Here is a 24,452-nt window from a genome sequence, read left to right as displayed (position 1 = left end):
GGCTGAGACAAATCTAATGTCTTGATGCTGCTGAGACATGGTCCAGCTTCCTGCCTTCTCCCATTTCTTGTGTGTTAACCCCTGTTCTTCAGCCCAGTCCTGCTTTTTCCCAGAAGCTGGTTCCAGGAGTTGGCTCCAGTGTCTGTGTGCCTCGCAAAGCCAATCCAGCCTGTTAATTTCTTGCACAGAACATGATTCCATTAGAAAACTAACTGTCTAAAATTAGTTTTCTGCTCAGTTAGGGACTTGAAGAAACAAAAGAGGAACTGGTCATGAGTGGATGCAGAAAAGGCCCTTTTTTGTGGCAATGGACCCTAGGTGTGTCACTGAGCCATGACCTGAGAGCAAATGTGCAGTGAAACTGTGGGGATGGTGGCTGTCTCTGCTCTTGTATTTCACCCTGGGGACTGGCACTGAGACTCTGGGAGAGCAGGAATGGGACATACCCTATGGGTGGCTGCTGATTTTCTGCAGGGATCCCCTCTGTGAGCTGTGCCAGCTGCCCTGGGCTGATACAGCTGGGAACAGCCCTACATCTGTAAGGCCAGGCTGAGTGACACCTCTGTTCACGGTGTGCTGCAGCTGGGCTAGAAATCAATGAATTTTGTTAATTCAAGCTTTATTCTCTATTTTCCCTGAGGGGCCAGGCAGTGCTCATTAGAAGTGCCATCGTGCTCTGTGCAAAGTTGCTCTGAGGTTTTCTTTGCACATGGATTTCATGTTAGAGGCAGCTCTTAAGTTATAACTTGAGTATGTAATTAAGTTTAACTGGGTAGCCTCTGGAAAACAGGACTCTATCTTTTGATATAATTTTCACTGAGGAAGAAGCCTATATTTTATTTATAGTTGGCATTGTTTATTGTGCTACTTAGTCATTATTTCAGTGAAGCTGATGACTATTAAAGTACAGTGACCAGAGTAAGAGAATGTAAATCCCTGGATTTCTAGTTACTTCTGTTTCATTCCTCAGGTGATGAAAAGAAGTGGTAATATAAAAACTCGACAAGAAATAGCAGTGTTTCCTAGTTAGTTTTCCATATGTTATATTCTTGAATATTGAAGAAAATTAGAATGTGTTAGAGGATAGAGAACTGGGGACATGGTGTGTGCAAGCACAAGGCTGGTGATAGTGTGCATGGGCCCTAGTGAAGCTGAGAGTGCATCTCGTCAATATGAATATATTTATATCAGCAGAGATGCAATGTCTCAGAAACTGTCCACATGTATCTTGATCTTGTTGATTGAGATGGCTTATCTTGTTTTTCCTTCAGGCTCATTCTTGCTTCTGCAGCACTGCTGCGAGTCTTATTAACTGAAAAAGGGAAAAAAAAAATGGTAGTTTTATGTTTGTTTTTATGGTTTGGGTGACCTATAAATTATAGAAAAGACTTCAAGACAAGTCATGAAGAACAAGAAATGCTGATTCTATTCTTTAATTATCCATTATGTCCAATCATTTCTCAGATGTGCATTTGTATCACCACCCAAGAGTGGGCTGGATGTTTGCAGGCAGCTATTTTTCTTTTCTGAGACTTTTCAGAAAGTGATTTCCACAGCACTCCTAGTGCTAAACTTTTTGTTCAGAAGCCAGTCCATGCCTAGTTAAGAGGAGCTGACTGTGCAGTCTGTCTGCTTGGGTGTACAGACAGTCTAAAGGGGAAGTGCATGGGTGTGCTGCTTCCACTCCCCCTCAGAATGCAGTGCCCTGAAATGGGGCAGAAAATGAGCAATGCTGCTGAGTCCTAGGTATACTAATGACTGATAAAAAATATGTTCAGGAACCAAGGTGGAAGAAGGAGTCGTGTCTTCTTGCTACCCCAGCTGTGATAACATAGTTCTCTTATTCAGAGCTGTATTCTGTAGTTGAGCCTAGAACTTGTGTTTCAGAAAATCATGTCCGTACAGACAGCCCTTCTGATGTAGCAGAAGACTGTTAAAGTCCTGGGGTTTTTTACTTGATGTATCAGAATAGTTGTGTGACTGAAACAAACTCTCAGCCTTCCTTAGAAGGAAAAAAATCCGCATAATGCCTTATAAAGCAAGAAAAAGAAAATCTAATTCACACACATAAATATTGAAAGACCAAAGAGTTTATAAAAGGAATCTATATTTATTTTTATTATTGCTAGTAATAATAATAAGGCTGATCTCAGGGGAGGGAAAGGATGAAGGTCTATGCAGAATTTTCAGCATTTTTAAAATTGGCATTTTCCTGAACTCTATGACTTGCTATTTGACTGAAATAGCACACAGTTTCTGCCAAAAAAAAAAAAGACACTATGCTAAGCCTAGCTGTCTTGACAGTAACCAGAACAGAATTGTTTATGCTGCTGTTGAGAAGATTGTTCTCCAGACATCTGCTTCATTGCTGAGCAGCTCTATTGTCATACAGCCATGGCAAAGGAACATGCTAGTTGATGCTGCTAAGACAAGGTAGCAGATAGCCTGGTTAGCAGATAGTTTTAATTATAAGAGAGTTGTAATTGCTTAATATGCAGATAGGAGAAAAAAGCACCTTGATTTAATTTTAGTTGTTAAATTCTGCCATCTTCCTATTGGAAACAATAAATGCAGCTAGATCAAGTTCATGTAAGCTTCTAAATAAATGGGGTTTATGTCTTGACTAAGATGAGCCTTCTATTGAGCACATACAGTTGCAGGGTTGGCTGCTATACAGCTGGAAGTCTCTGAGAGATCAATTGTGCATGCTTTAAGGACAAATTGCATTGTTCAGTGAAATCCTAGCTCTTGGCTTGTCTTACAGAGATAATACTGTATACCAGCCCAGTGGAAAACTGAAGACAGATTGGTTTGGAGTTATTCCGACTTTATCACACTTTTTGGGACAGTTGCTCAAATACCTGCTGGTGGTTTTTTCCATCCCAGTCTGATGAGTATTTCAGCAGTGCTGTCAAAACGCTTAAGCTGCCCTTGCTCATAGTAACTTGTTCCTGTCCTGCTTCATCTGCAGAGTTATACCACTACTGTTTCTAGCAAGCTGGACTGGAAAACTGATGTAGGTTATGAAAAGTGACAGTAGAAGCTACTTTTAATATAATATTCTTTAACCCAGTTTAGTTCCCTGATTGAGCTCACAGCATTGCCCCAGAAAACAGTTGTGAAAGCCCAACTTGCTAGATAAATGGAAAATGAATTTTCAGAAAATAGGAACAATAATAAACTAGTAGGTTTTTGCCACTATATAAAGTAGTCATTTTCCACCCTTCTTGTCTGTGGAGTACCTGCTCCCTCTCTTGTTCAGCTCCAATGCTTATTTGACTCCTCAGTGATGCAATTCAATTTGCTAAATGTTGAAAACTCAGCCAATGGAGAGAGGAAATTAATTTGTATTTTTGACAGCACAGGGTTTTAAACAGGCTCAACTATTCCTGTGAAGCTTCACCTGGAAGCATAGATTACTTAATCTGACATTGCTGCCAAAATCAATTCTTATCCAACAGGGGTTTTACGTAATCTTCATTTCTTAGTGCTTCTGTAATGTCAGGAGAGGGTAACTATTGTCTATGAGGTAGAAATCCAAAAGAGTGTATAAAATCAGGTAATCCTGCTATACCACTGTGGAGATGGTAATGGCAGGAGAATGAGAAAGGGCTGCAGCTCCATCTTTCAGTGCAGTTTCCATAAAGAAAGAAGGTGGAGTAGGATTTTTTTCTGGAGTGGCTTTTTTTGTTGGTTTACTTTTCTCCTGCTTTTTCTATTTTGGGTTTGTTTCCCCATCAGTCTTCAGGCTTGGATTACACCCTCCCTCTCAGCACACACAAGTACAATTTTTCTTACATCTTTTACATATGCAAAGCACACACTGTGGGTTTAGATAAAATCACAGAATCGTCTCACTTGGAAGGAACCCAGAAGGATCATCGAGTCCAGCTCTTAAGTGAATGGCCCTACAGGGATTGATCCCACAGCCTCTGTGTTACTAACACAGCGCTTTAACCAACTGAGCCAATCTCAAGGTCATCTGAAGGTGGAATGTCAAAGATCACATTTTGGAGGGAAGAGAGGGAGAGTTGCTGGTCCCCTTATCCTAAGTGCTATTTCTCCAGGCTTGTTTTTTTTTTTTTTTTTTTTCCTTTGCCTGTATTTGGGAATATTAGAATTTAAATGACCTCTTTTTAAATGGTGATATCAACACCCTGTTGACAGGAAGAGGGATGAGAAGAGGAGACAGTTTTACTGGGTCTTGTTTGGTAACCTCTTTTGTAAAATGTTAAGAAGAGTAACTCCAGCAGTAGATTTATATTTCCAAATATTCTCCAGAATATTTGAAATACATTGAAATGAAGGTTGGCAAAACTATTTTTTTATTTTTTGTTGACTCCAGACAAAACTGTAGTATTTGAAAAACCAAGAAAAATAATGGGAAAAGCTTAAAATCTCCACTTCTGCAACTTTACAGGATACTTTTGTCTGTTGGACTGTGTGTAGCTGTGGGACGTTGTGCTGTGATGAGTCTGAAGGTTGCTGTGTAACTTAACAGTAATAATAATTTTGTAGATTATTCCAGGTCAAAGTGTTCCCAGATGTCATATGCTTGTGATAGCCACACCTGTTACGAAGAGAAGCCAGAAATTTGTACTCTTGGATTTTTCTTTACACTGCTTATTATCTAGAACGTGCATTATCCTTGTGTTTGCCTGAAAAGCAATAGCCAAATGGTGCTTTAATGTGGTTGGCAGGTCATTCATCCATCATCCCATCAGTGTTTCTGTAGAGGAGGAAGTTTTTGTGAACATCTTCCACCTTTGGTAGCAGTGGCCCTCTCTGGGGTCATACTGCATTAAAAACTTTTATCCTCAGTGGTACTCTTATACAATTCTGCTCATGTTCAAACAGTGCAAGCTTAGAAACAATTGCTGTGCTGAAGTGGTGTGACTGCTTTAGGTCTTGGTATCATTAGCTAAAGTGGCTCTACACTGCCTTCCATAATGGGACATTTTAGTTTTTTCATCCAGTTCAAACAAGCCCTTCCTGTGCACTGTGTGTTGCTCCAGCTGGGCTTTAGATCTGGGGTATCTTTAGTCCTTGTACAGCAGTTTTGCACATGAACAGATAAGTGTTAATCTAGTCAGGTCCCTGCTAAGCTGGTCTCTGCTGGAAGCTGTTCAAGATGTAACCTGCAGTATTTGAGCAGGCAGTAAGTCTGTGTGCTTGAGAAAGTCCTAAGAGAACTCACTGCTGCTCCTTGGGATTCATTTGGAAGTGCATCACAAAGTTCCTTTGAGGCCAGACAGGAAATACATTATGGTAGAGAAATGTCTAACCTGGTAACTTGTCATTCATGTTATTATGCATTAGGTTGGCATCTATTTTGAATTTCCTGCCTGCATAAAAATCGCTGGGTTTCTCTTTCACCACTGTAGAATCCCAGCCTTTCACAATTGCTATTTAATTTGGCTTATAACATTTGCTTTTTGGCTGTGGTTTTGTTTCCATCTGTGCAAGTGCAATTGAGGGATGCTTTTTTTTAGGAAACAAAAAAGAAAAAACAAAGAAAAAAAAGATAAATATAAGTATTGAGCTAATTACAGTGTCTAGATCAGTAAGGCTTTCAGCAGTTTTGACCCTACCTTGGTAACTCACCAAGAAGGGCTCTACAGAGTTGTTTGGTTGCTACCACAGAGTCAGCCCTCTGGAGAAAAAAAAGTTATGTATATATAGAAAGAGGAAAGTTGATGGAGGTGGCAGACTGTTCTTAGTTTCTTTCCAGGCTGACTTGCTGGGAGAGTCAGCTTGGCTTCTCCTTGGTGACTTTTGCATGGTCTGTGGGTAAATATGAGAGGAACTCCTGCCCATGCCAGTTCCTTCTCTGTTATGTTTTGGTTTGATGATAGATGAAAACAGCATGTGTTGCTTTAGAGAACAGCCTCCATCCACATCTTCAGTGGTAAAAGTCAATCTATAATCATGTGTTGCTGCAACATTTGATGTCCTAGATTGATTGCTGCTCTAGTCACATCAAAGCAAGAAAAATCAGTGGAAATTGTTTGGTTTAATACAATGGCTATCTTTCCTCTGAAGTCAAAATTTTGTCTTTGTATTGCTTCACCAGAAATGTCTTCTATAATTCAATTATTTCTGCACAATTTTCCTAAATTTACTTTGCATACTTTTTGACCTCAGGTTAACTGATTGCTGATTGACTCAGGATGGATAAGAGTTCTGCAAATGCAAAGAGAGTTTAAATGTTTTGTTTTAGGACTCGGATGTTTGTTCTGTAATCCCTGTCTCAGTCATGGAGAAAATGCCATGATTAGAGCCAGTTGTGAGAAATCTCTGGCAAAACAGAATCTGTCCTTTGAAGTGCTACCAGTTTGCAAACACCACACTTGTTTCTCTATCAGAAAAACACAGCCCTAATTTCAAGTTTGTTTGCTGCTTAGCCGAAGTCAGCACCTGGAAGAAAGCAGCTATTTTAAAAACTGGCCTGGGAAGAGTGGTATGAAGTTTGGCTGACATGCTGCAGAAAGTTGCAAGGATCCATGCACATTTGGGAGATGACAAAACCTATTTGTTGTGGAAATTGTTCTTGGTGGTTTAGCAGAATTTGCCACAGCATGGAAGCACTTAGTTTGCAGAAGCACAGGAATGACATTCTGCTGAAGCTTGGATCTCCTGCTATGGAAACTGTTTTGAATTTTATTGCTCATAAAAGCATGTTGAGGGTATTTTCCCCCACTTGTTAAGGCTGTGTGATCATCAGGATGTTTTTTGTTTACTCATTATTACTGGCTACACAGATAGATGCTGTAGCATAAAAGAACCAAGGACATGAAATCCAAGGAAAAAAATCTTGTGACTTCTCTGATTTGAGTTAGGCTGTAGCCCAGTCTGTGTTTGGATACAGGGTAAACTGTGGCAGTACTATCTTCAGGCATGAGTATTGCAGCTCACAGCTGGCAGAAGACTTCAAACCACTGTTCCTGTGGTTTCTCCACTGACATTCACACAGGCCAGCCCAAAAGCTGCCCTCCTTGAGACTGGTTCCTCTTGAAAAGCTGGGAGGAATAACTGCTTTACCAAAAGGGAAAAAATCCCTCAAAACTGTAGCTGCATTCTGGGAGAGACTTAGAGAATTGAATCAGTGATTGGAGAGCTTGTAGTCCTAGGGCTCTTCTGAGCTGAATGACACTGCTGTGCAGCTTGCTGTGAGGGAAAGTGCAAAAGGGAAGACCTGGGGAGAAGGTGCAGAAAGGAAAGAGGAACCTCTTTTTTGTCCTTTTTAACATTAGTCTGCTCAGTATGGAACTGCAGTCAAGCCTCTGAAATAAAACTGTGAAATTGATTTAGGAGGCGCAAGAAATGGTTAAGTAAGGAATGGATTGGGGTTTTTTTTATTTCTTTCTAGCTCTGCTATTTTTTATATGTTTAGGTGATGTTTTAAAAAGAGGGTATCTATCTTTTGTGGCATTTTTACCATTTACTATCCTAGCTACACACCTTTCAACAATGCTGACTCTGACGTCAGTATTAGTGGTGGAGACTACAAGTAAATAAAAGAGTTCTCCAGGCAATGGGTTACATGTTGTTAAAACAGTACAGAAGATGCTTAATGTGTGAACCTTTATTGTTTTGTATCAAAGGCTTTTTACACAAATGTTTTACGAAATTAGAATGTCTAGATATGCTAGATATGTTTTTTTTCCCCTAACAGAAGTTAACACAAGTATTCTGAACAAATATTTGAAATTTATTTGGAGTGTTCATTACCAGTTACTGAACTGCTTCTGTTCACAGCAAATTGTTAGCAATTTACTGCCTCTTATTGTATGCATGTCTGTGAATTTTATGGTTCAAGTATGGGGGGTTGTATGCAATAAATAGAGTACAGATGCTTTAAAGTGTTTTTCCTCACCTGCAAGTTTTAATTTTGCAGACGATATCAGAAATTGCAGAAGATAATGAAGCCCTGGTAAGAACTTGATTAGATCATCACCTTGCATACTACCTCTTCTTTTGCATGACTGAGTTCAGGCCCTTGTGCTAATCTTTATATGTAAATACAACTGTGCATATGCATCAGCAAGTCTTCAATCTTCTCTGTTTTCTGCTCTTTGATGCCTGTTAAAATTTTCTGATGAAGCCTTTTTTTTGCTTTGCCTATGGAATGAGTGCTTTATTTCTGTGACTTCAGCAGGGGCTTTAACTATTTCTGAAGTAAAGCTTTTGTTTTCTTTTCTTTTCTAATCTCAGCAAAAAAATAATTTCCCCGACTTTCCCAATTCCCCTCTTGAATTTCATTGGCTTATGTGATTGATAGTTGGCAATTTTAATGGTCAATGTTAGTGAGATGAAAAGTAAGGTCATTGTCCCAGACAATGGGACAATGACATTGTCTTTATTTGCTGGTCCCAGGTAATGCTAGTTGTTGCAGATAGCTGTATAAAAGAAAGCTGTAAAATAGTAAATGGCCTCATATCAGAATTTCCCTGCCTGTTTCCCTGATGATTTTGAACAGAAGGCTTCTGTTTGCTCAGAGTTAAGCACAGGCTTTAATAAATTTGAATCCCAAGAGATGTTGTAATATCTTGACTGGCTTGCAAATTTGACATGTCAAGTATAGCTAAAACTCAAGAAAGCAAGAGAATAATCAATTAAGCATATGTCTGTCATTTTGAGAGCTTGATGTGATTTATCATGCAAGAAATGCAGCTCCTCATCCAAACCTGTGCTAAATCATACCTTCACAAATCTGCTGTAAACCAAGTTCTGAAACATTTATTTTTAAATCATTGCCTAATAAATAAATTATATAGTAAGAATAAATTTGGCAGGAAATTTAAATCCTTCTGCTAAGTTCAGTTTCTTAACCTAATACAAAGTAACTTGTTTCATAATAGAAAAGTTTAGATGATGAGGACAATTGTTAAAGTGCCATGAAGCTTTTGGAATTCTTGGCAGCATCATCTTGGCAGCATGACCTGAAGGCTCTGCTGCCATTCAGCAGGATTGTGAAAGGCTGGAGAACTAGGTAAAGAGAAATCTAATGAGGTTCAAGTAAATGAAGTGTATGGTCCTGCACCTGGGGAAGAATAACCCCAAGCACCAGTACATGTTGGGGACTGACCAAGTAGAGAGCAGCTCTGGAGAGAAGGATCTGGGAGTCCTGGAGGATGACAAGTTTACCATGAGCAGCTGTCTGTGCCCCTGGGGCCAGGAGGGCCAATGATATCCTGAGAAGACTGAGGCCAGCAGGTTGAGGAAGGTGGTCCTCCCCCTCTGCTCTAGTAAAGTCACATCTGCAGTGCTGTGTCCAGGTCTGGCCTCCTCAGTACCAGAAAGGCATGGAGCTCCTGGGACAGGTCCACTGGAGGGCTGAGAAGATAATTAGGGCTCTGGAACATCTCTCTTAAGAGGAGAGACTGCAGGAGCTGGGCCTGTTTAGTGTGGAGAAGACTGAGAGGGGATCTCATTAATGCAGATAAATATCTCAAAGGCAAGTGCCAAGAGGATGGTGCCGGACTCTTTCCCACAACAGGACAAGAAGCAGTGGCAGTGAGCTAACACACAAGAAGTTCACCTCAACATGATGAAGAACTTTACATTGAGGGCAGCAGAACACTGAACAGGCTACCCAGAGAGTTCATGGAGTCTCCCTCTCTGGAGACATTCCAACCCCAGCTGGATGAGTTCCTGAGTAACCTGCTCCAGGTGACCCTGCCTTGGCAGGTTGGACCAGATGATTTTCAGAAATACCTTCCAACCCTAAAAATTCTGTGATTCTGTGATCACCCCTGCTAAAACAAGGTATCTCCTGTCCTTTTAGATGGCATTTCCTCACTGCTGTGAAAATAGTTCTTTGTGGAAGAATAGTTATAGTCTTTCAGCACTTCTGTTTCCAGACTCTATTACACTGTAGACTTCTATGGATTAAGTTTGTCCTCAGGACAGTACTGAAATACTGACTTACAGTTGCATTACATCCTTGTTTTAGGGCCTGATCTGACTGATGACCTGAATTATTTTTTTTATGCAGTTTAGCTTTGTTTACTCATGAGAACAAGGTTTTACCCACTTGATCCTTATTAAGATATTTATTAAGAGGCTCCTTATTGGTCAATGTAGATGTATCACATCAGTTAATACAGTAGTAAAGAACGTGTCTGTGACTAAAGTTTATTCTAACTTTGGGAGTTAAATCCTGCCAATGGGAACTTCAGTTTGCATGGAGGTACTTAGATATTAATATTTTGATTTTCGCAAGATTAATATTTTGATTTCCAGCAGTAGTATGTAAGATAATACAATTAAGTAACACAAATTATTGAATTTGGGACTTGTACTGAAAAAGATACCAGAGCCATTGTTGAGGATGTGAAACCAATAGTTCTGGAAGCTGACTTGCTCATATGTTTTCAAGGTAAAGTGTTTACAGTAGTGTTCTATGAGTGCAGTTATCCAACATCCTGACTATTTTTCCCTTATGTATTAGTAGGAAAAGATCTAGTGACATGAGAACAAAAAAATACCCCACAGAGCTTGACATCATGAACTAAGCTAAAACACTTCTCAGCATCCACTTCCCATCTTCTTGACTAAAGATACTTAAAGGAACCAAATGCTAATTTAAAAAAAGTTACTTTGGATGTACAGGGTGACATAATAAATTTTTAAAAATCCCATGAAACAGCTCTATTAAGTGACTTCCGCATTGCAGTGCTAAATTGTAGTCAAACCAAACTGATTGGATAGGGGTGTTTTTCCAGCATAGTGATGCCTGGGACTTTAGGAAGCGTCATCTGTTTGAGGAAATTGCCATGAAATGAACAAAACCTGGAATTTGAAAAATGGGGAATAAGGAAAAAAAGGTAATTCTAATCACATCTTCAGTGTGTAATAGTTCCTCTGGGCTAGTTTCCCATGCTTAATGTACCTTTGAGTGGATTTAGTCATACTCCATAGTAAGAGTATCTACACTTGGATTTATTCAAGAATATTTACAGTTATGTTTTAAATTCACACCTTGTTTTTCTTTAATCAAAATTAATTTTCAGATATAGTGAAACCCTGATACTAGGGTTACAAAGCTATTTCTTGTTCTTGGAATGCAAGGGATTTGAAATCAGTAAGTCTGACCCCTTTTAATGATGCAGTGAAACTGTACCACAAAGAAATATTTCGGTAGTGCTTAGCCAGCACAATGAAAAAGAAAAAATCTGTGTCAATTGCTGTGTAGCAGTTAAGTGTATTTTCTGTAATCATCCAGAAAAATAGGGGCAGCTACTACACAGATTGTTCCATCATTTTCATCTGCACTAAGTACCAAGTATGTGTGAATTGCTCCTGCTTTGATTTTGCAGTTTTACCCTTGGAAAGGTTGCTTGAAGAAACAGGGCAGTGCAGAAGCAGTGAAGAGGAGCCATAGCAATATAAAGTTCACACTGTGCTGGCAAAGCATCCTGCTACATCATCAGTCTTCGTTTTAGACTTAGTTGGATTCTGGCCCCATGGCTTTTCCAGAGCTCTTGTCTTCTGATGATTAGATATATTCTGTTCCCCTGTTTAAATTTATTCATGGCCATTTATCCTTGACAGCTCCAATTTAAAAAGCTGTTCTTACTCTTTGATGTTGACCTCAGTGATGTCAGGCCTTTCAGCTGCCCAGTATTGGGCTGTGAGCCCAGATAAGGGACTTAGTTAACCACTCCTGCATTTAGTAGTAGGCTGCTACTCTCCTTTTACCTCCTGTCCAATTAAATTGTTTCTTTGCTGCTTTCCCTTGCAAAATTAGAGCTCAGCTTTGGTTCTGTTTTGCCCATGAAAGTGATTTGTGTAAACGTGTGCATTCTTTGGCTTCTAGTCCCAGTGGGCTGGTGACTCTGTTGCTGGTTGCAAATTAATTTCCAGATTCCACTACACAAAGGTATTTTTCATATAAAACATGAGCTTGGTAAAAGCTTGTATTCTTTTGTTTTTTACCTGATGACAGTTGAGCCTGACTAATTATTTTGATTTACATAATCATTTGAGCAGCCAAGTATTTTTCCCTCTGTAACAGTGATAAAATGTCCATTTAGTTATGTGTGTAAAACACGGACTGAGATTTTTTAAATTTCTTTTTTAAAAACATCTAGGGGATTTAGGTGCTAAATTGCCATTAATTTATTTTGAAAATCCAAGTTGCTCTAGGCATCTTTCAAAATAAGCACACAGGATAAAAAGATGGTTTAGCCTGTAGAAATGATACTAGGAAGGCGTGTGAGAGACAGGTGTGGTAATCAGGATCACAGGCACATTCCTATCATTTTTATTTTCAGGAAAGAAAAACTAGTATCAGAATGTGTGGAATGGTTTGGGTTTGGTTTTTTCCCTTCACAGTTTCCTAAGGTAAGAATACAGAGAATTCTTAGGAATTTAAATTAACAGGTTTGACCTGGCATTTCTCTAAAGCCTAGAGATGCAGAAAGCAGCTGTTGCCTTAATCTTCAGGCAGGTTTTTCAGAGAGGTTGTGGACCCACAGGCTGTATTAGAGCATGGCCATCCACTGAAATGTCTCATGCTGGGATAGCTGATGGCATTGCAAACCTCAGCTTTCTGCTGCCTAGCAGGCTTTTGCCAGGACCTGCTGTGGGTGAGGAGATGCCTCATGTCCAGCTCTCACAGTGGGGGTTAGAAGAGGAGAGTCAGCAAAGAACAGTGAAATTTCATCCGTTGTCCCAATGTAAGGCATCCAAGAGCCAGAGCAGCATTCAGGAGGACTTGTAGAAGTAGCTTGCCTGAGAGCAAAGGTTATTAAGATGTCAGCATTAATGAGATATGAAATTGCAATTACACAGTGCATCTTTCTGATCATTTTTCCCCTCTTGCTGCATTAAAAAGTATCTTCATTAGGAATTGTCCTCAAACTATTAAGTAATTTAGCCAGAGCAGCAAGAGTTTGATAGTTACAGAACTGTTGTGCCTTAGCTATGGATTATCCTAAAATTATTCTAGAATTCTATAAAATTCTAATATTTTATGAAGAAAGAGGCCATTATTTTTTGGACTTTTTGTATGATCAAAACCCTTACAGAGTTAAACAGCTCCTACCTTTTTTTTTTTTAAAGATTGCTAATTTTATAAACCAGCTTTGATTACCTTGAAATTTCTAGCCTCTGTCTGCTGCTCTTAATAGTGTGAGTGTGTCTGTGTGTGTGTGTTTGGAAGCGGATTACTTGAAAGTCTATTTCTACCTATCTGCTTGTGTTTAACCACTTAACAATGAATCAACACCCTTCCCCTCCCCCTGCAGATGCTTTAATCCTTATCTTGCCCTAGTTACCCTGCAGATTGCTTTCATCTTTAGCTGTGCTGCTCCTAATGCTTATCCCTTAAGCCTGGCTTTTGACTTTTGCAATGGCACTTGGTGTATCAGTGCGTGGGCAGGTGCATGTGTACAGCCATATATTTTAGAAGAACACAGTGTCTATGTGTGGTGCTGCATAAAAATAGAGCTGAACTATTTCTTGCTGCTTGATTAGTCCCAGTGTTGCACTTCTTCAGTCATTAATTATTTGAAGCAGAGTCACCGGAGTGACATCCGATGAGGTGTCTCAACATCTTCAGTTGAAAAGCGCTTTCACCTTCTGGATCCCAAATGGTTGTATCGCTGTCAGATCTACTAAAACTAAGTTTGTACATTCAAACCAGAATTGTCAGCTCCATTAGCCCAGTTTATTCCCCAGAGCTGTGGAAGAGCATGGATAAATCAGTATTAATCTGGTGGGATTGATCAATAGTTTTGATGAAAAGACTTAATGAGACTGGTGAATCCAGGTTAGTTTGATCCCATTACATTCCAGCCACTGCTGTTCTGAAGATGAATATCCATGCACAGGTTTAATGCAGTTTAAGTAAGCCCTCTAAACTTTACCTTTTGGTGATGGGATTAGTTTCCATGTACAATTTGTTTATTGAAGAGCATTCATATACTAAATACAGGTTAACTGACAAAATTTTAAAACAATAGATGAGAAAATTTATCTCTGCCAGATTATGTGCTTAGTTTAACACTGGAAGAGATTTTTATCTACTTTTCAACCTATATGGCCTACCTTTTAAATTAAATATTTGAAAGTTATTTAATTTTAATTAATAATAATATTAATATTTATAATATTAGTATTCCTTGTATTTGTAGAAGTATTCTGTCATGAAAATGCATTAGGATTTGCTACAAGCTTTTAGAAGAAAGCCTTTCCTGGGGTTGCTGTTTTATTTGTGGGTTCATAAATAACTATATTATGCAAAAAGAATTAATTGGGGAATGTGACAGGACCAGAGCTGATTAAATTTCCTTCAGAGTCTTATTGTCATCTTAATATGAAATCCTTGGTTATTTGGAATGCTAATGATGACATTTTAAATCTAATGTGCTTCTTAAATGATTTGCAATATTAAAGAAACCCCAAACAAACCAGCTATGACAAGAAAAAAAAGGCAACAGAGCATCCTCTGCCCCTCAAAACAAAACTCAGAACTTCTAGACCATTTTTTTGCTGAAGAAAGTATTCCCTGCCAAGTTACAGTGGATTTTTAGAGACATAGTTTTTCTTGTTTGCTCTTTGGTGTAGGTTTTCCATTTTGTTGTAAGTAATCAGAGCAACTGTGCATACCTGAAATTACTGAAGGGAAAGGTGTTTTTGTGGTTTTTTGGGTTTTACTCACAAAATGTCAGGAATGGCAGGGGTATTTTTGGTGGAGGGAATCTCAAGAGTTTTGGCAAAATGTCCTTTCTTAAATGAAGAGGCCATTAAAGGCTGCGTCTTGCCATCAGATATCCCTAAATGGCCGATTAAACCAAATCCAGCTACAGGAATCGTTGCATTGAAGCTGATTTGTCTGCCTTATTCCTCTGTATTGCTGTAAATGTCTTGCATCTGAGTGGATGTTCACTTTTTTTGTGTTGGGTTCATGCAGGACAGTAGGATAAACCACAGATCAAAGAACACCAATTAATTACATTGATTAACTATGGCTCTACTTTTGGACTCAGGTTTTCAACATGCTAAGTTTTGCAGTTTCAATCTGACAGAGATTTTTTTTTATTCTTTTTATTAGGTGTAAGCTGCTGTATTAAAATCACTGGGACTTTTCATGCTGTTTGATTGTATAACTTTGCTTTTTATTAGTTTACTGTCAGAGTATCTTGCAGGCAGTTCTACATGCCCTGGAAGGTAATTCCCTTTCAGGATCTCTGCACTGCTGTTTGTACTGAGTAGTTACTTCATGGAAGGGCTTCACTGAAATCCTTGTGGCTGCTGACTGTTTAGTGCCCTGAGTATGTATAGAAATGAAGCTAATCTTTAAAAGTTGTGGTTTAACATGAAAAGTTCCCATGCATCTAGTCATATTATCCCTGATGAGTTTAAACTCATTTTGAATTTACTTGAGTTCATTCAAAGATGTGTTGAATTTCAAATTTACAGGTGTAAAATGCAGGGTAGTGGCCTGCAAAACCTAAATAATTTGAACTGCACACTTTGCAATTTGGTTGCTCATAGATAGAGTAAAAGAGATGCATCTCCAGGTTTAAAGAAAGAAATCAAGGCATTAACTGTTAGAAAACTGTTCAAGATATATAATCTCTTCTGGTGCATTTTTAAAATATATTTGCTTCATTGTAAGAGAAAGAATAAACCATGCTGTAACTTCCCACCAATTTGCTTGGTGCAGAGGTACCAAAATGTGACACCTCAACATGGCCTTCAATTAGGAGGATTTCATAAGTGCTAAGGAAAAAGTTCACGTCTTTCCTCTGTTAGATCTAAATCTCTGAATATATGAGAGAAGTTTAATTTGGACTGATTTTTTTTTTTTTTTTGAGCATTGCATGCAGTGTTCTCCTAGGAATTACTTCTTCTCTTACAACTGCTTTCCTCCAGTAGACTATTCTTGTTATCCATGCTAAATTGTTTTGGAGACTACCTATAGCACGGCCTCTCTTGCTCTTCTGCTACCTCTTAGTCCATAATTGGCTTCATTTTCCTGCCTTTCTGAAAGCTCCCTGCTGCTTTATTCCCTCGGTCATTGCCCTGCTGCATTACTGGTAAATGTGTCATGACTCCTGTCTCTTGCAGCTTTGGAGATATGTTGTCCTTTACACTGACTGCATTTGTTGAGCTGATGGATCATGGGATTGTATCGTGGGATACATTCTCTGTGGCATTCATTAAAAAGGTAAATTTGGAATCAATGCTATCTGTTCTATATCAGTTTAAATATTCGAGGTGAGTTGTGATTTGGGTTTGTTTCTTTTTTTCCTTCTTTGTTTTTTTCCCAGGTACATTATTTAGGTTGTTGGTTAAAAAAAGGTACATGAAAATGGGATTAAAGTGCTGTTTCAAACTATAAATGTACTGCAGAATCTGGTTCAACTTCTGTGGAAATCAGTTGGAGTGAATTGGAATCAACACAGTATTAGGCTTGTTAAATGAGAAATTGCTTATTCAATTACATTGTGACCTCCCTGTGCAGATAAAATACAGTTAAAGCAAAAAAAATTAGTATTTTGATACAATGTAAACTAAAATGAGTAATGCCATATTTCTAGGAAAAAGGCCCAGCACTGAAATGTTTCCTCTGGGGCATTGGAAGAAGAGAAATGAGTTAGTTTACAATTTGAAATTAGGATGATATCTGAGTTAATCAAGCTGAACTTTGCCCCTCTGAATCTTGCAGTTGTGGTATGTGGTTTTGAAAAATATCTGTTCATGATTTGCAACATATTCTTCTTTACTTACATGTCAGAGATGCACAAAAGCAGCAGAAACATGGTAGTACTCTTTAGGTACAGACATTTACAGGACTTCAGAAAAAGTTTTTGTTACTGATTCAACACTTTTCATTTACTGGGGAAGAAAAATCCCAAAACCACATAATTCTTTACAAAGAATTTTCAAACCTGATTGAATTTATCATAACTTAAAGTGTATTTGAACAGGTTCAAAAGATATCAGTTACTTCACTAAAATAATATCAGAAGCATTAATTAAATGAATATAACCTGTGGCAAATAAACCTTCATTTTAGCAGTGTGTCAGAGCAAGGGCCTTTAAATTTCGTTAGAAAATTGCTACCATCAAAGGAAAGCAGAAATTTACTTTTGTTGCCAAAAGTAAATCAACTAGGATCAACTAGGAAAAAAAAAAGCATTAGATACTTTAGATACTAAACCTCAGTTTTGGTCTGGTTTTTAAGAAAAAAAATAGTGTAACTGATCTGGTGTTTGGTCTGGTGTTTAAATTTCTTTTCCAATTTCACAGTCCAGGTAGATTGTGGTGACAATTGTTGTTACCTTCTAATGACAAAGAAAATTCTACAACTGCTTTTAACTGACTGCAGGAGACACAAAGTCCAGAATGCCTTGCTTTCTAGGGGAGCCTACTATGGAGCACACGAAGAAACTTTCTAATTAGTTTAGAGCATTTACTTTGTTATTGGCTCAAAACAAATGTCTTTGTCCAACTTTTGCCTTGCAGACTGTATTGTAACAATAGAAGAAATTGTTGTGTTCCCCTTGTTAATGGCTCAGTCTCTTATGTCAAGCACTTCTATAGGCTTCCTAGGATAATGACCCAAGTAAAAAAAAAAACAAAAAAAAAACGAAACAAAAAAAACCAAAACAAAAAAAAAACAACCAAAAGACAAAACCAAAAGCATTTTCACAAAGTACCTATATAAACCAAAACTGGCAGGTAAAACCAGAAGTAAAACTATGGAGCAAGACAGGGACCAAGGAGAATGATGGGGGAATGTGGTGGGTTTAATGCTGGACAAATGCCAATGCACCTACTAGAATTATTTACTCATTTTCTACTGTGAGATAAGAATTAGGAGGAGAACAAAGCAAGCTCAAAGCTTTAAAGGGCATGAAGAAAACTTTATTAACAGAAGTAAAAGAAAGAATAATAAGAATCAGAATAAAGCCTTCAGAACACTTCTCCCCTCACACCCTCTTTTCTTTCCCACTGACAATGTAAAGAGACAAAATCTGGGACTTCCATCAGTTTACCACCTCTAGAATAGTCTTTCTTCAGTTCTCTTAGAGAGAGGAGTCTCTCTTGCCATGCTGTGGAGACATCTCCATAGGAAAAGTTCTCTTGTGGCTTCAGTGAATCAGCCACCTGGGCAAGGGAAATTTGTTTGCAGTGTGAAATCCCTCTCATGCTTTACAGCTTTCCCACAGTTGCTTTCATGGGCCATGGCAACTTTTGGGGTGCTGTTTTAAGGATGAGCTGTTCTAGCATGAAAGCAAAAGTTCTCTTAATCCATCTCTGGGAAACAGAGGTTTTCTTCTTTCCCTGGGGCAAGGTTTCTCATCTCTCATTTCTCTGTTCAAACTTCTCATTAGATCACAGAGAGTTAGAAGAGAAACAGGGGGCCAGAGAATGACAGAGGTTGAGGAAAGAGGCTCAGGACTGTTCTGATCTGTGTGCAGTTGGAAACCAGAAAGGCAGAGCCCTCAGTGGTGCAGTGTGGGCATGGAACAAACCTAGCAGAACACCTTTGGACCATGTCTCATCTCTGTGGCAGCAATCTACAACTTCATCCTCACTAGCTTCTCTGACGTTGGCTTTTGACAGGCCACTTGAGGTGCTTGATGGGCTTGCTCAAGTCACTGATGGGATGGATAAGGGAGTTGATAAGTTTCTGCTGAGGGGAAACTTGCAGTCAAGTGCTTCTGCCTTTTAAAGCTGTCCTTCATGCTAAATGAAAGCTAAACTTGAATAGGGTTGAATTAGTCTGATTTTTTTCTGGAGAGTTTTTAAACTTAAAAATATAGAAGCTGAATGAGACCTCAAAGGGAACCCCTGACTGCTTCTAATGAATAAGTGCTTGGTGTTGGAAGCAGACTCTCTCCCATCCTTTGGGTACCTAAAGACTGCTATTCCAAGTGCAGCAAGTAAGATTGTTGCTTTCAAGGAGTACTTTGTTCCTTATTTTAAGGGAAAATAGCATCATTGGAAAAGCTTCCTTATGATAAGCAAAGTTCTCTCAAGGCCTTTTTCTTGCTTATGATGATATAGAGCTCATTTCCAGATTCCATGACTGCTTAAAGGTTTTGGATTCCAAGTTCTTAGAAAAAGTCATGATGATTGGTTATCAAAATTGTCCTGTTTCTGGCCAGGGCAGGGTTAAATTTTGCAGTATCCAGGAGTGGGCGTGGCTAGGACACAGAGGTTATACTATACCACCTCAAATCATTTTCTGGGGTCAGGGGCAGGGATTCCTTCTGGGTCGGGGTAGCATGGCAGTGGTTCAGGTATTCCCGGTTTCCACGTTGCAAGCATTCGCAGGTTAAGCGTTCATCTCTCTCGTGCCCTCTGTTATTGATAGTATTATTGATAGTATTACTGTTACTGTTCTTTTTCGTGCTTCATTGCTGTTTCCAGTAAATTGTTCTTATCTCAACCCATGATGTTTAGCTTCAGTGCCTTCAATTCTCCTCAGGCCTGCCACAGAAAGCACAGGGGAGTGAGCTAGTGATGCATTGTTTGGGGTGTTCAATGGGGGCACTAAACAGGCAAATAACATTCCTAAACCGTGACAAAAATGCACTACACAAATTTGGTACTTCCATCTTTAGTTCCTACAAGAGGAGTAATGAAGTTTGTAGTATTGTTTAAGATATTTTTTTAAAATATCTTAAAAATCCTTAAAAATTAATTATATAATTGCTGATTCATAAGTGTATGATGCAGAGCCTTAGTGTTGACAAATTGTTTACTCTACCTTCTAAAATATATTGTGCAGAAAACAGGGTAGCAGCCAGAGAAGTATTTCTGTATGTCACAACTGTCAGTTGTTCTTTCTGTAGTCAAGTGCAGCTCTAAGCTCTAGTTCCTTACTTTAAAATTATATGCACCCTTTAAAATTTTACTATGCACTGAATCTTAACAGAGACCACAACTTGGACAGATTTTTTTGTACATTTCTGACAGCAGGATAGTGCAGGCAAATAACTAATGAACATGCATAATGAAAATCATATCTGTTTCTTTCACTGTTTTTTTCCCCCATGTGTTCTTTTTCTGGTGCAGCTTTTGCATAGTAGTAGTAATAATAATAAGTAGTAGTAGTAGTACTATATAACAACTTTTTGTTTAACTTTTGAATTCTCTCTTTTGCCTTAGCAAAGCTGAACCAGGAGGAGAACTCAGATGATGTAGTTCAGTTTGCTATAGGTTTTTCATCTACTCTCAGTTTACATATTTAGCTCCTATTTCAAAGGAGCATGAATGTGTAAATTCACGGTCTGATTTCCAATTTCCCTTGAAATTGAAAGGAAGTTAAGCACCCAGATTCTTCTTTTGTGTGTGGCTATATATGCAGATTTTAAGGTTACAGGTATTTTGCTGAAGAAATAATATTATCCTTAATGAGACACACCCATGTGACCGGTTTTCACATGGAAGTGCAAAGCAATCAAGTTGCTTCTTTCTGAAAAAAATGTAGTATTTTGCTGAGCTTGCATTATTTTAATAATCGGAATTTTTGATAAGTGAATGCAGGATTATTTTTGGATGTTGAAAGCCCTTTCTGTGTGTGGTGCTTATTGAAGAGAAAACAGCAATAACACAGATTTGAACTTCTGTTGATTCCTGTCTCTTCTCAAGAAGGCCCTCTTTTTTTTTTCCACATCCAGAACTTCAAGTGTGGGAATAGAATTTTGTTTTAATGCAGTTTTGTTCTCCCTGGAACTTACATGACTTATTTTTCAAGGTAGACAAGCCTATTATTTCTGGCCAGACTTCATGCTTTAGCAAGGTGGTTATGAATACACACAGCTTGACATGCAAGTTACCCAGCAGATGTTTTGCATCTATATTCAATGTGATTCATCTTTTTAAACACACATGACAACTTTATACCTTGTGTTTGTGTTGATGATTAAAAGATGTTATGGTCCAAGGTCAGGAGAATAAATGAGGCTAAGGCAGCCTTTTCTAGATGAAGGTTCCAGTTATCTATACTGTTACATTTCTGCAGGTCTCTGGTATGAAAATGTTATATCCCAGTGAAGCATTAACTGCCACCCAAAGGAGCTGCTGCACCAAGAATAATTCATAAATGTCAGGGCTCCTAAAGAGGTGACAGAAATCTGGCAGTTTGGGACACAGTCTGGACACATGGTTTTCCTCCTGCACAAGCAATCCATGGATGCCTGAAAACTAAAGCATCCAGGGGTGCTTGGTTCAATGTGTGAGCAGTGCAGAGTTGCTGTGTGCATACACTGCCCCTGTCGTGGGCCCTGTGGAGATCTGGCAGCTCTGGCTGCAATGCATCAAAACACATCTGGATTGCCACTAACAGAGGTGGGGTAGCACAGTGCTTTGGACACACAGAATGTTGCTCTAAAAAGCACACTGTGCTTTGTATACTATTGTAAATATTATTTGGCTCAGGACTTGCTGGAAGAAGATACCAAGAGCCCAAAATAGAAAAAGGCTAATCGAGTTGCCTCTCTCCTCCTGTTTTCTATGCATTCATGGTTTGGTTCTTTGCAGAAAGTAAAGTAAATGTATATTCTCTGAATTGAGTTTCATTTGGTGTAGGATGTTCCTGCTGTGGTAATGCAAACCAAGTAGCAGAGCAAACAGTAAAAAGCTAAAGTGCTGTAATAGATTAGAAAAAGAAAAATCTGCCCCTCTTTCTTTCTTGTCTCCAGCCAAAGTTGGGTGTTTTGCTCCTTCAGTACTACTTAAGATGTCATAAGTGCCGAACAATACCATTGTCCATGTGTCAACATTTTAATGTGAGTTTTACAGGCAGCTGGACAGTTTTTCCAAGCATAGGGCAGGCCTTTCTTCCTCCTAAAGGCAAACAATTCTTAGGTCTCAGCAAGCATCCAGAATTGGAAACAGTAGTTACGATTAGAGTACCGGCTTGTAGCAGGAATACTGAAGAGATGTGTGAAAATTTCTGGAAGGAACATATCAGACTTGAGACAGGGCCACTGTAGTCTGTTACTTGGCTGTAGAGAGCAAGTAACTGTGGTCACAGAACACTTCAGTCTGTACTTTCTTGGGTATCTTTCATTTTGACTGTGCTGGTGTTGGAATACTTGAGGAAAACCCCTGCAGTTCTTGCTTTCTGCTTCAGCAGAAAGCAGGTTTCTTCCCAGGAAGCTGGGTACATGGGCTGGGCAGCATGCTGGAGAATGTGTGTTGCCACATCTCACTGCACAGCTGTGTTGACTCTGCAGATGAGTGTGCAGCTTGTCATTGCCACACTGCAAAATAGCAGAGGTCAAACTTGGTTTTAATTAATGTGCCATTTGCTTGTGGCAGCTTGCAGTAAAAGGGAAGGTTATTAATGAAAAGCTGGACTCTAGACAGGGTTATGGAACCAGTTGTCATGATCATCAACAGAGTTTTAATTGGTAACCTGGAAAGAGCTTTCAGCATTATTGGTAACACCAAGCAGAAGAAAAAGGCATGTTTTTCTAGATTGTGTTTTTCCAGAAAGCTAGATTAAAAGTTTCTCTTTTGAAACATTTGCCTTAAGCCTAGATATTTTTAGCCTGTCCAATTTCTTTTCTGGAGAAAATGAGAACTAGTTTCCTTGTTTTTTCCAAAGTTTTCTGCACAAAAATAGAATTGTTGAATTTTTTAATGCTGATTTTTCATGTTTGTAATGTAATGATGAAGCATACATTTCAGTCATGTGAATATTGACAATAACCTCTGATGACCTTAACCTTGTGCCAGCTGTAGACCCCGTGCCACTGTGTTCTTTCATGGTATATGCTGTGCCTGGTTGACCATTTTTAGGTATTCACTGATATCTGGCATGTGGACAAGACTGCCTTTTATCTAATGCCTTCCTGAACCACGCTGACAGGTTTTTTTCTTACCTTTCCCTGTCTTGATGACAAGATGCAAATTCTCTGAATAATTGTGTTTGCAGATAGCGAGCTATGTGAACAAATTTGCCTCGGACATCTCTATCTTGCAACGGTCGCTGGCAATCCTGGAATCGATGGTGCTCAATAGCCATGACCTGTACCAGAAGGTAGCACAGGAGATCACAATTGGGCAGCTGATCCCACATCTGCAGGGGTGAGTGGCTTTGACTACTGCTTGATATGGTGGATATTTTTTTCCCCTTAAAATAGCACAACATCTGGAGAAAAACCAGTACTATAAAGACCAGCAACCTCCTTTATGATTCCTGACTCCACTACAAGTGACTGCATAACTGGTAACAGTATTTCTGGAGTTGCCTGGTCATTAGGTTTTAGGGCTTTTTTGATTTTGTTTTGTTTGTTTTTCCATAAGCTACCTATGTAGTTGAAAGTGGGGAATGACAAGAAGAGCACCCTGTGGTAATGAAATCCTTAATTAGCATACAGATGGGGTTGTTTTATTACAGACTCTGGGAAGTGTGTAAGACAAAGATTGCTCAACTTTTGCTGAATGTATATTTGAAAAGGGAAGGGCTTTCTCTTAAATAGTAATGTGAAGTGCTTAAATGGATGGAAGCTGCCTCTTGTAGCATAGAGTAACCTACTGTGCATAGTTATGCTTGTCTCCCACCTGGGACATTTTCAATGCACCTGAAAAGCTTTAATATCAGCAGGTTCATTTCCAAAAGCCTTTAGGGAAGATTCCTCTTCCTATCTCCAGCTGTTGTGCACCTGACAGAAACTGGTTATGAGACTCTTGCTATGATCCATGGAGGGTCAATGGCAGTTCAAGGAGTTGTTCATTCCACCTTTTTTGATTTCTGAGGCTCCCTTCAGGACATCATCTCTCTCTCAATAATAAAGAAAGCCAGGTCATGACAACCTTGGTCACCTAACTTACATGGTTAACATGAAGTGCAAACAGCTCCTCCTCTTCTACCTGCTGAAATGCAGCTTGAAGATCAATTTCTACAGCTCATGTGCATTTGTGTTCTTCTCTCACATCTCCAACATTGTTTCAAACAGGACAGACCAAGAAATCCAGACGTACACCATTGCGGTAATAAATGCACTCTTCCTTAAAGCACCAGATGACAAGAGGCAGGTAAGTTGATGGGGGTTGTATACCTATGCATCTTTGGGAGAAAAAGTGCTTCATATATTCATACTTGCAGTTGTCCCATCACACTTTTCCTGCACTTAATTCAAACTGAAGCTCGTTCTGATTATTCATGCTGGGATATAATTCGTTTTTATGGAACTACCTCCATCTTGCACCAGTGTTAGGAGGGATTAAGCATTCTTCCATGCTTTTGTAGTTCCCTGTGACCTCATATGAACCATATTGACTGTGGCTGACTGTAGTATTTATTGTACTGAACTCTTTGCCAGCACAGCTTGTAAACCCAGGCTGTTTTTTTGGTAGAATGTTTTCCCCCTAGATTTTTTATTAAGAAGTGTGTTTCTTTTGAAAACAAAAATATCTTGCCATGTAAGCATTTCATGACTTTTATAGTGTGCTATTTTAGTGCCAGATATCAG

At 39.0% G+C, this 24,452-nt stretch overlaps 1 protein-coding gene across 5 annotated transcripts in view; it reads left to right on the top strand.

Annotated features, from left to right (window-relative positions):
• ELMO1 (engulfment and cell motility 1) overlaps positions 1 to 24,452 on the top strand; it is a 303,458-nt gene that overhangs the window by 88,828 nt on the left and 190,178 nt on the right. For all 5 annotated transcript variants that reach the window (XM_077178465.1, XM_077178469.1, XM_054637468.2 and 2 more), the window contains 4 exons: positions 7,898 to 7,933; positions 16,081 to 16,180; positions 22,913 to 23,064; positions 23,937 to 24,015. In XM_077178465.1, the coding sequence (XP_077034580.1) occupies positions 7,898 to 7,933; positions 16,081 to 16,180; positions 22,913 to 23,064; positions 23,937 to 24,015 (367 nt within the window). The remainder of the gene's footprint in view (positions 1 to 7,897; positions 7,934 to 16,080; positions 16,181 to 22,912; positions 23,065 to 23,936; positions 24,016 to 24,452) is intronic.

This window comes from Agelaius phoeniceus, chromosome 1, assembly GCF_051311805.1.
Source record: "Agelaius phoeniceus isolate bAgePho1 chromosome 1, bAgePho1.hap1, whole genome shotgun sequence".
Taxonomy (NCBI): domain Eukaryota; kingdom Metazoa; phylum Chordata; class Aves; order Passeriformes; family Icteridae; genus Agelaius; species Agelaius phoeniceus.
This window is presented reverse-complemented; position numbering and strand designations above follow the sequence as displayed.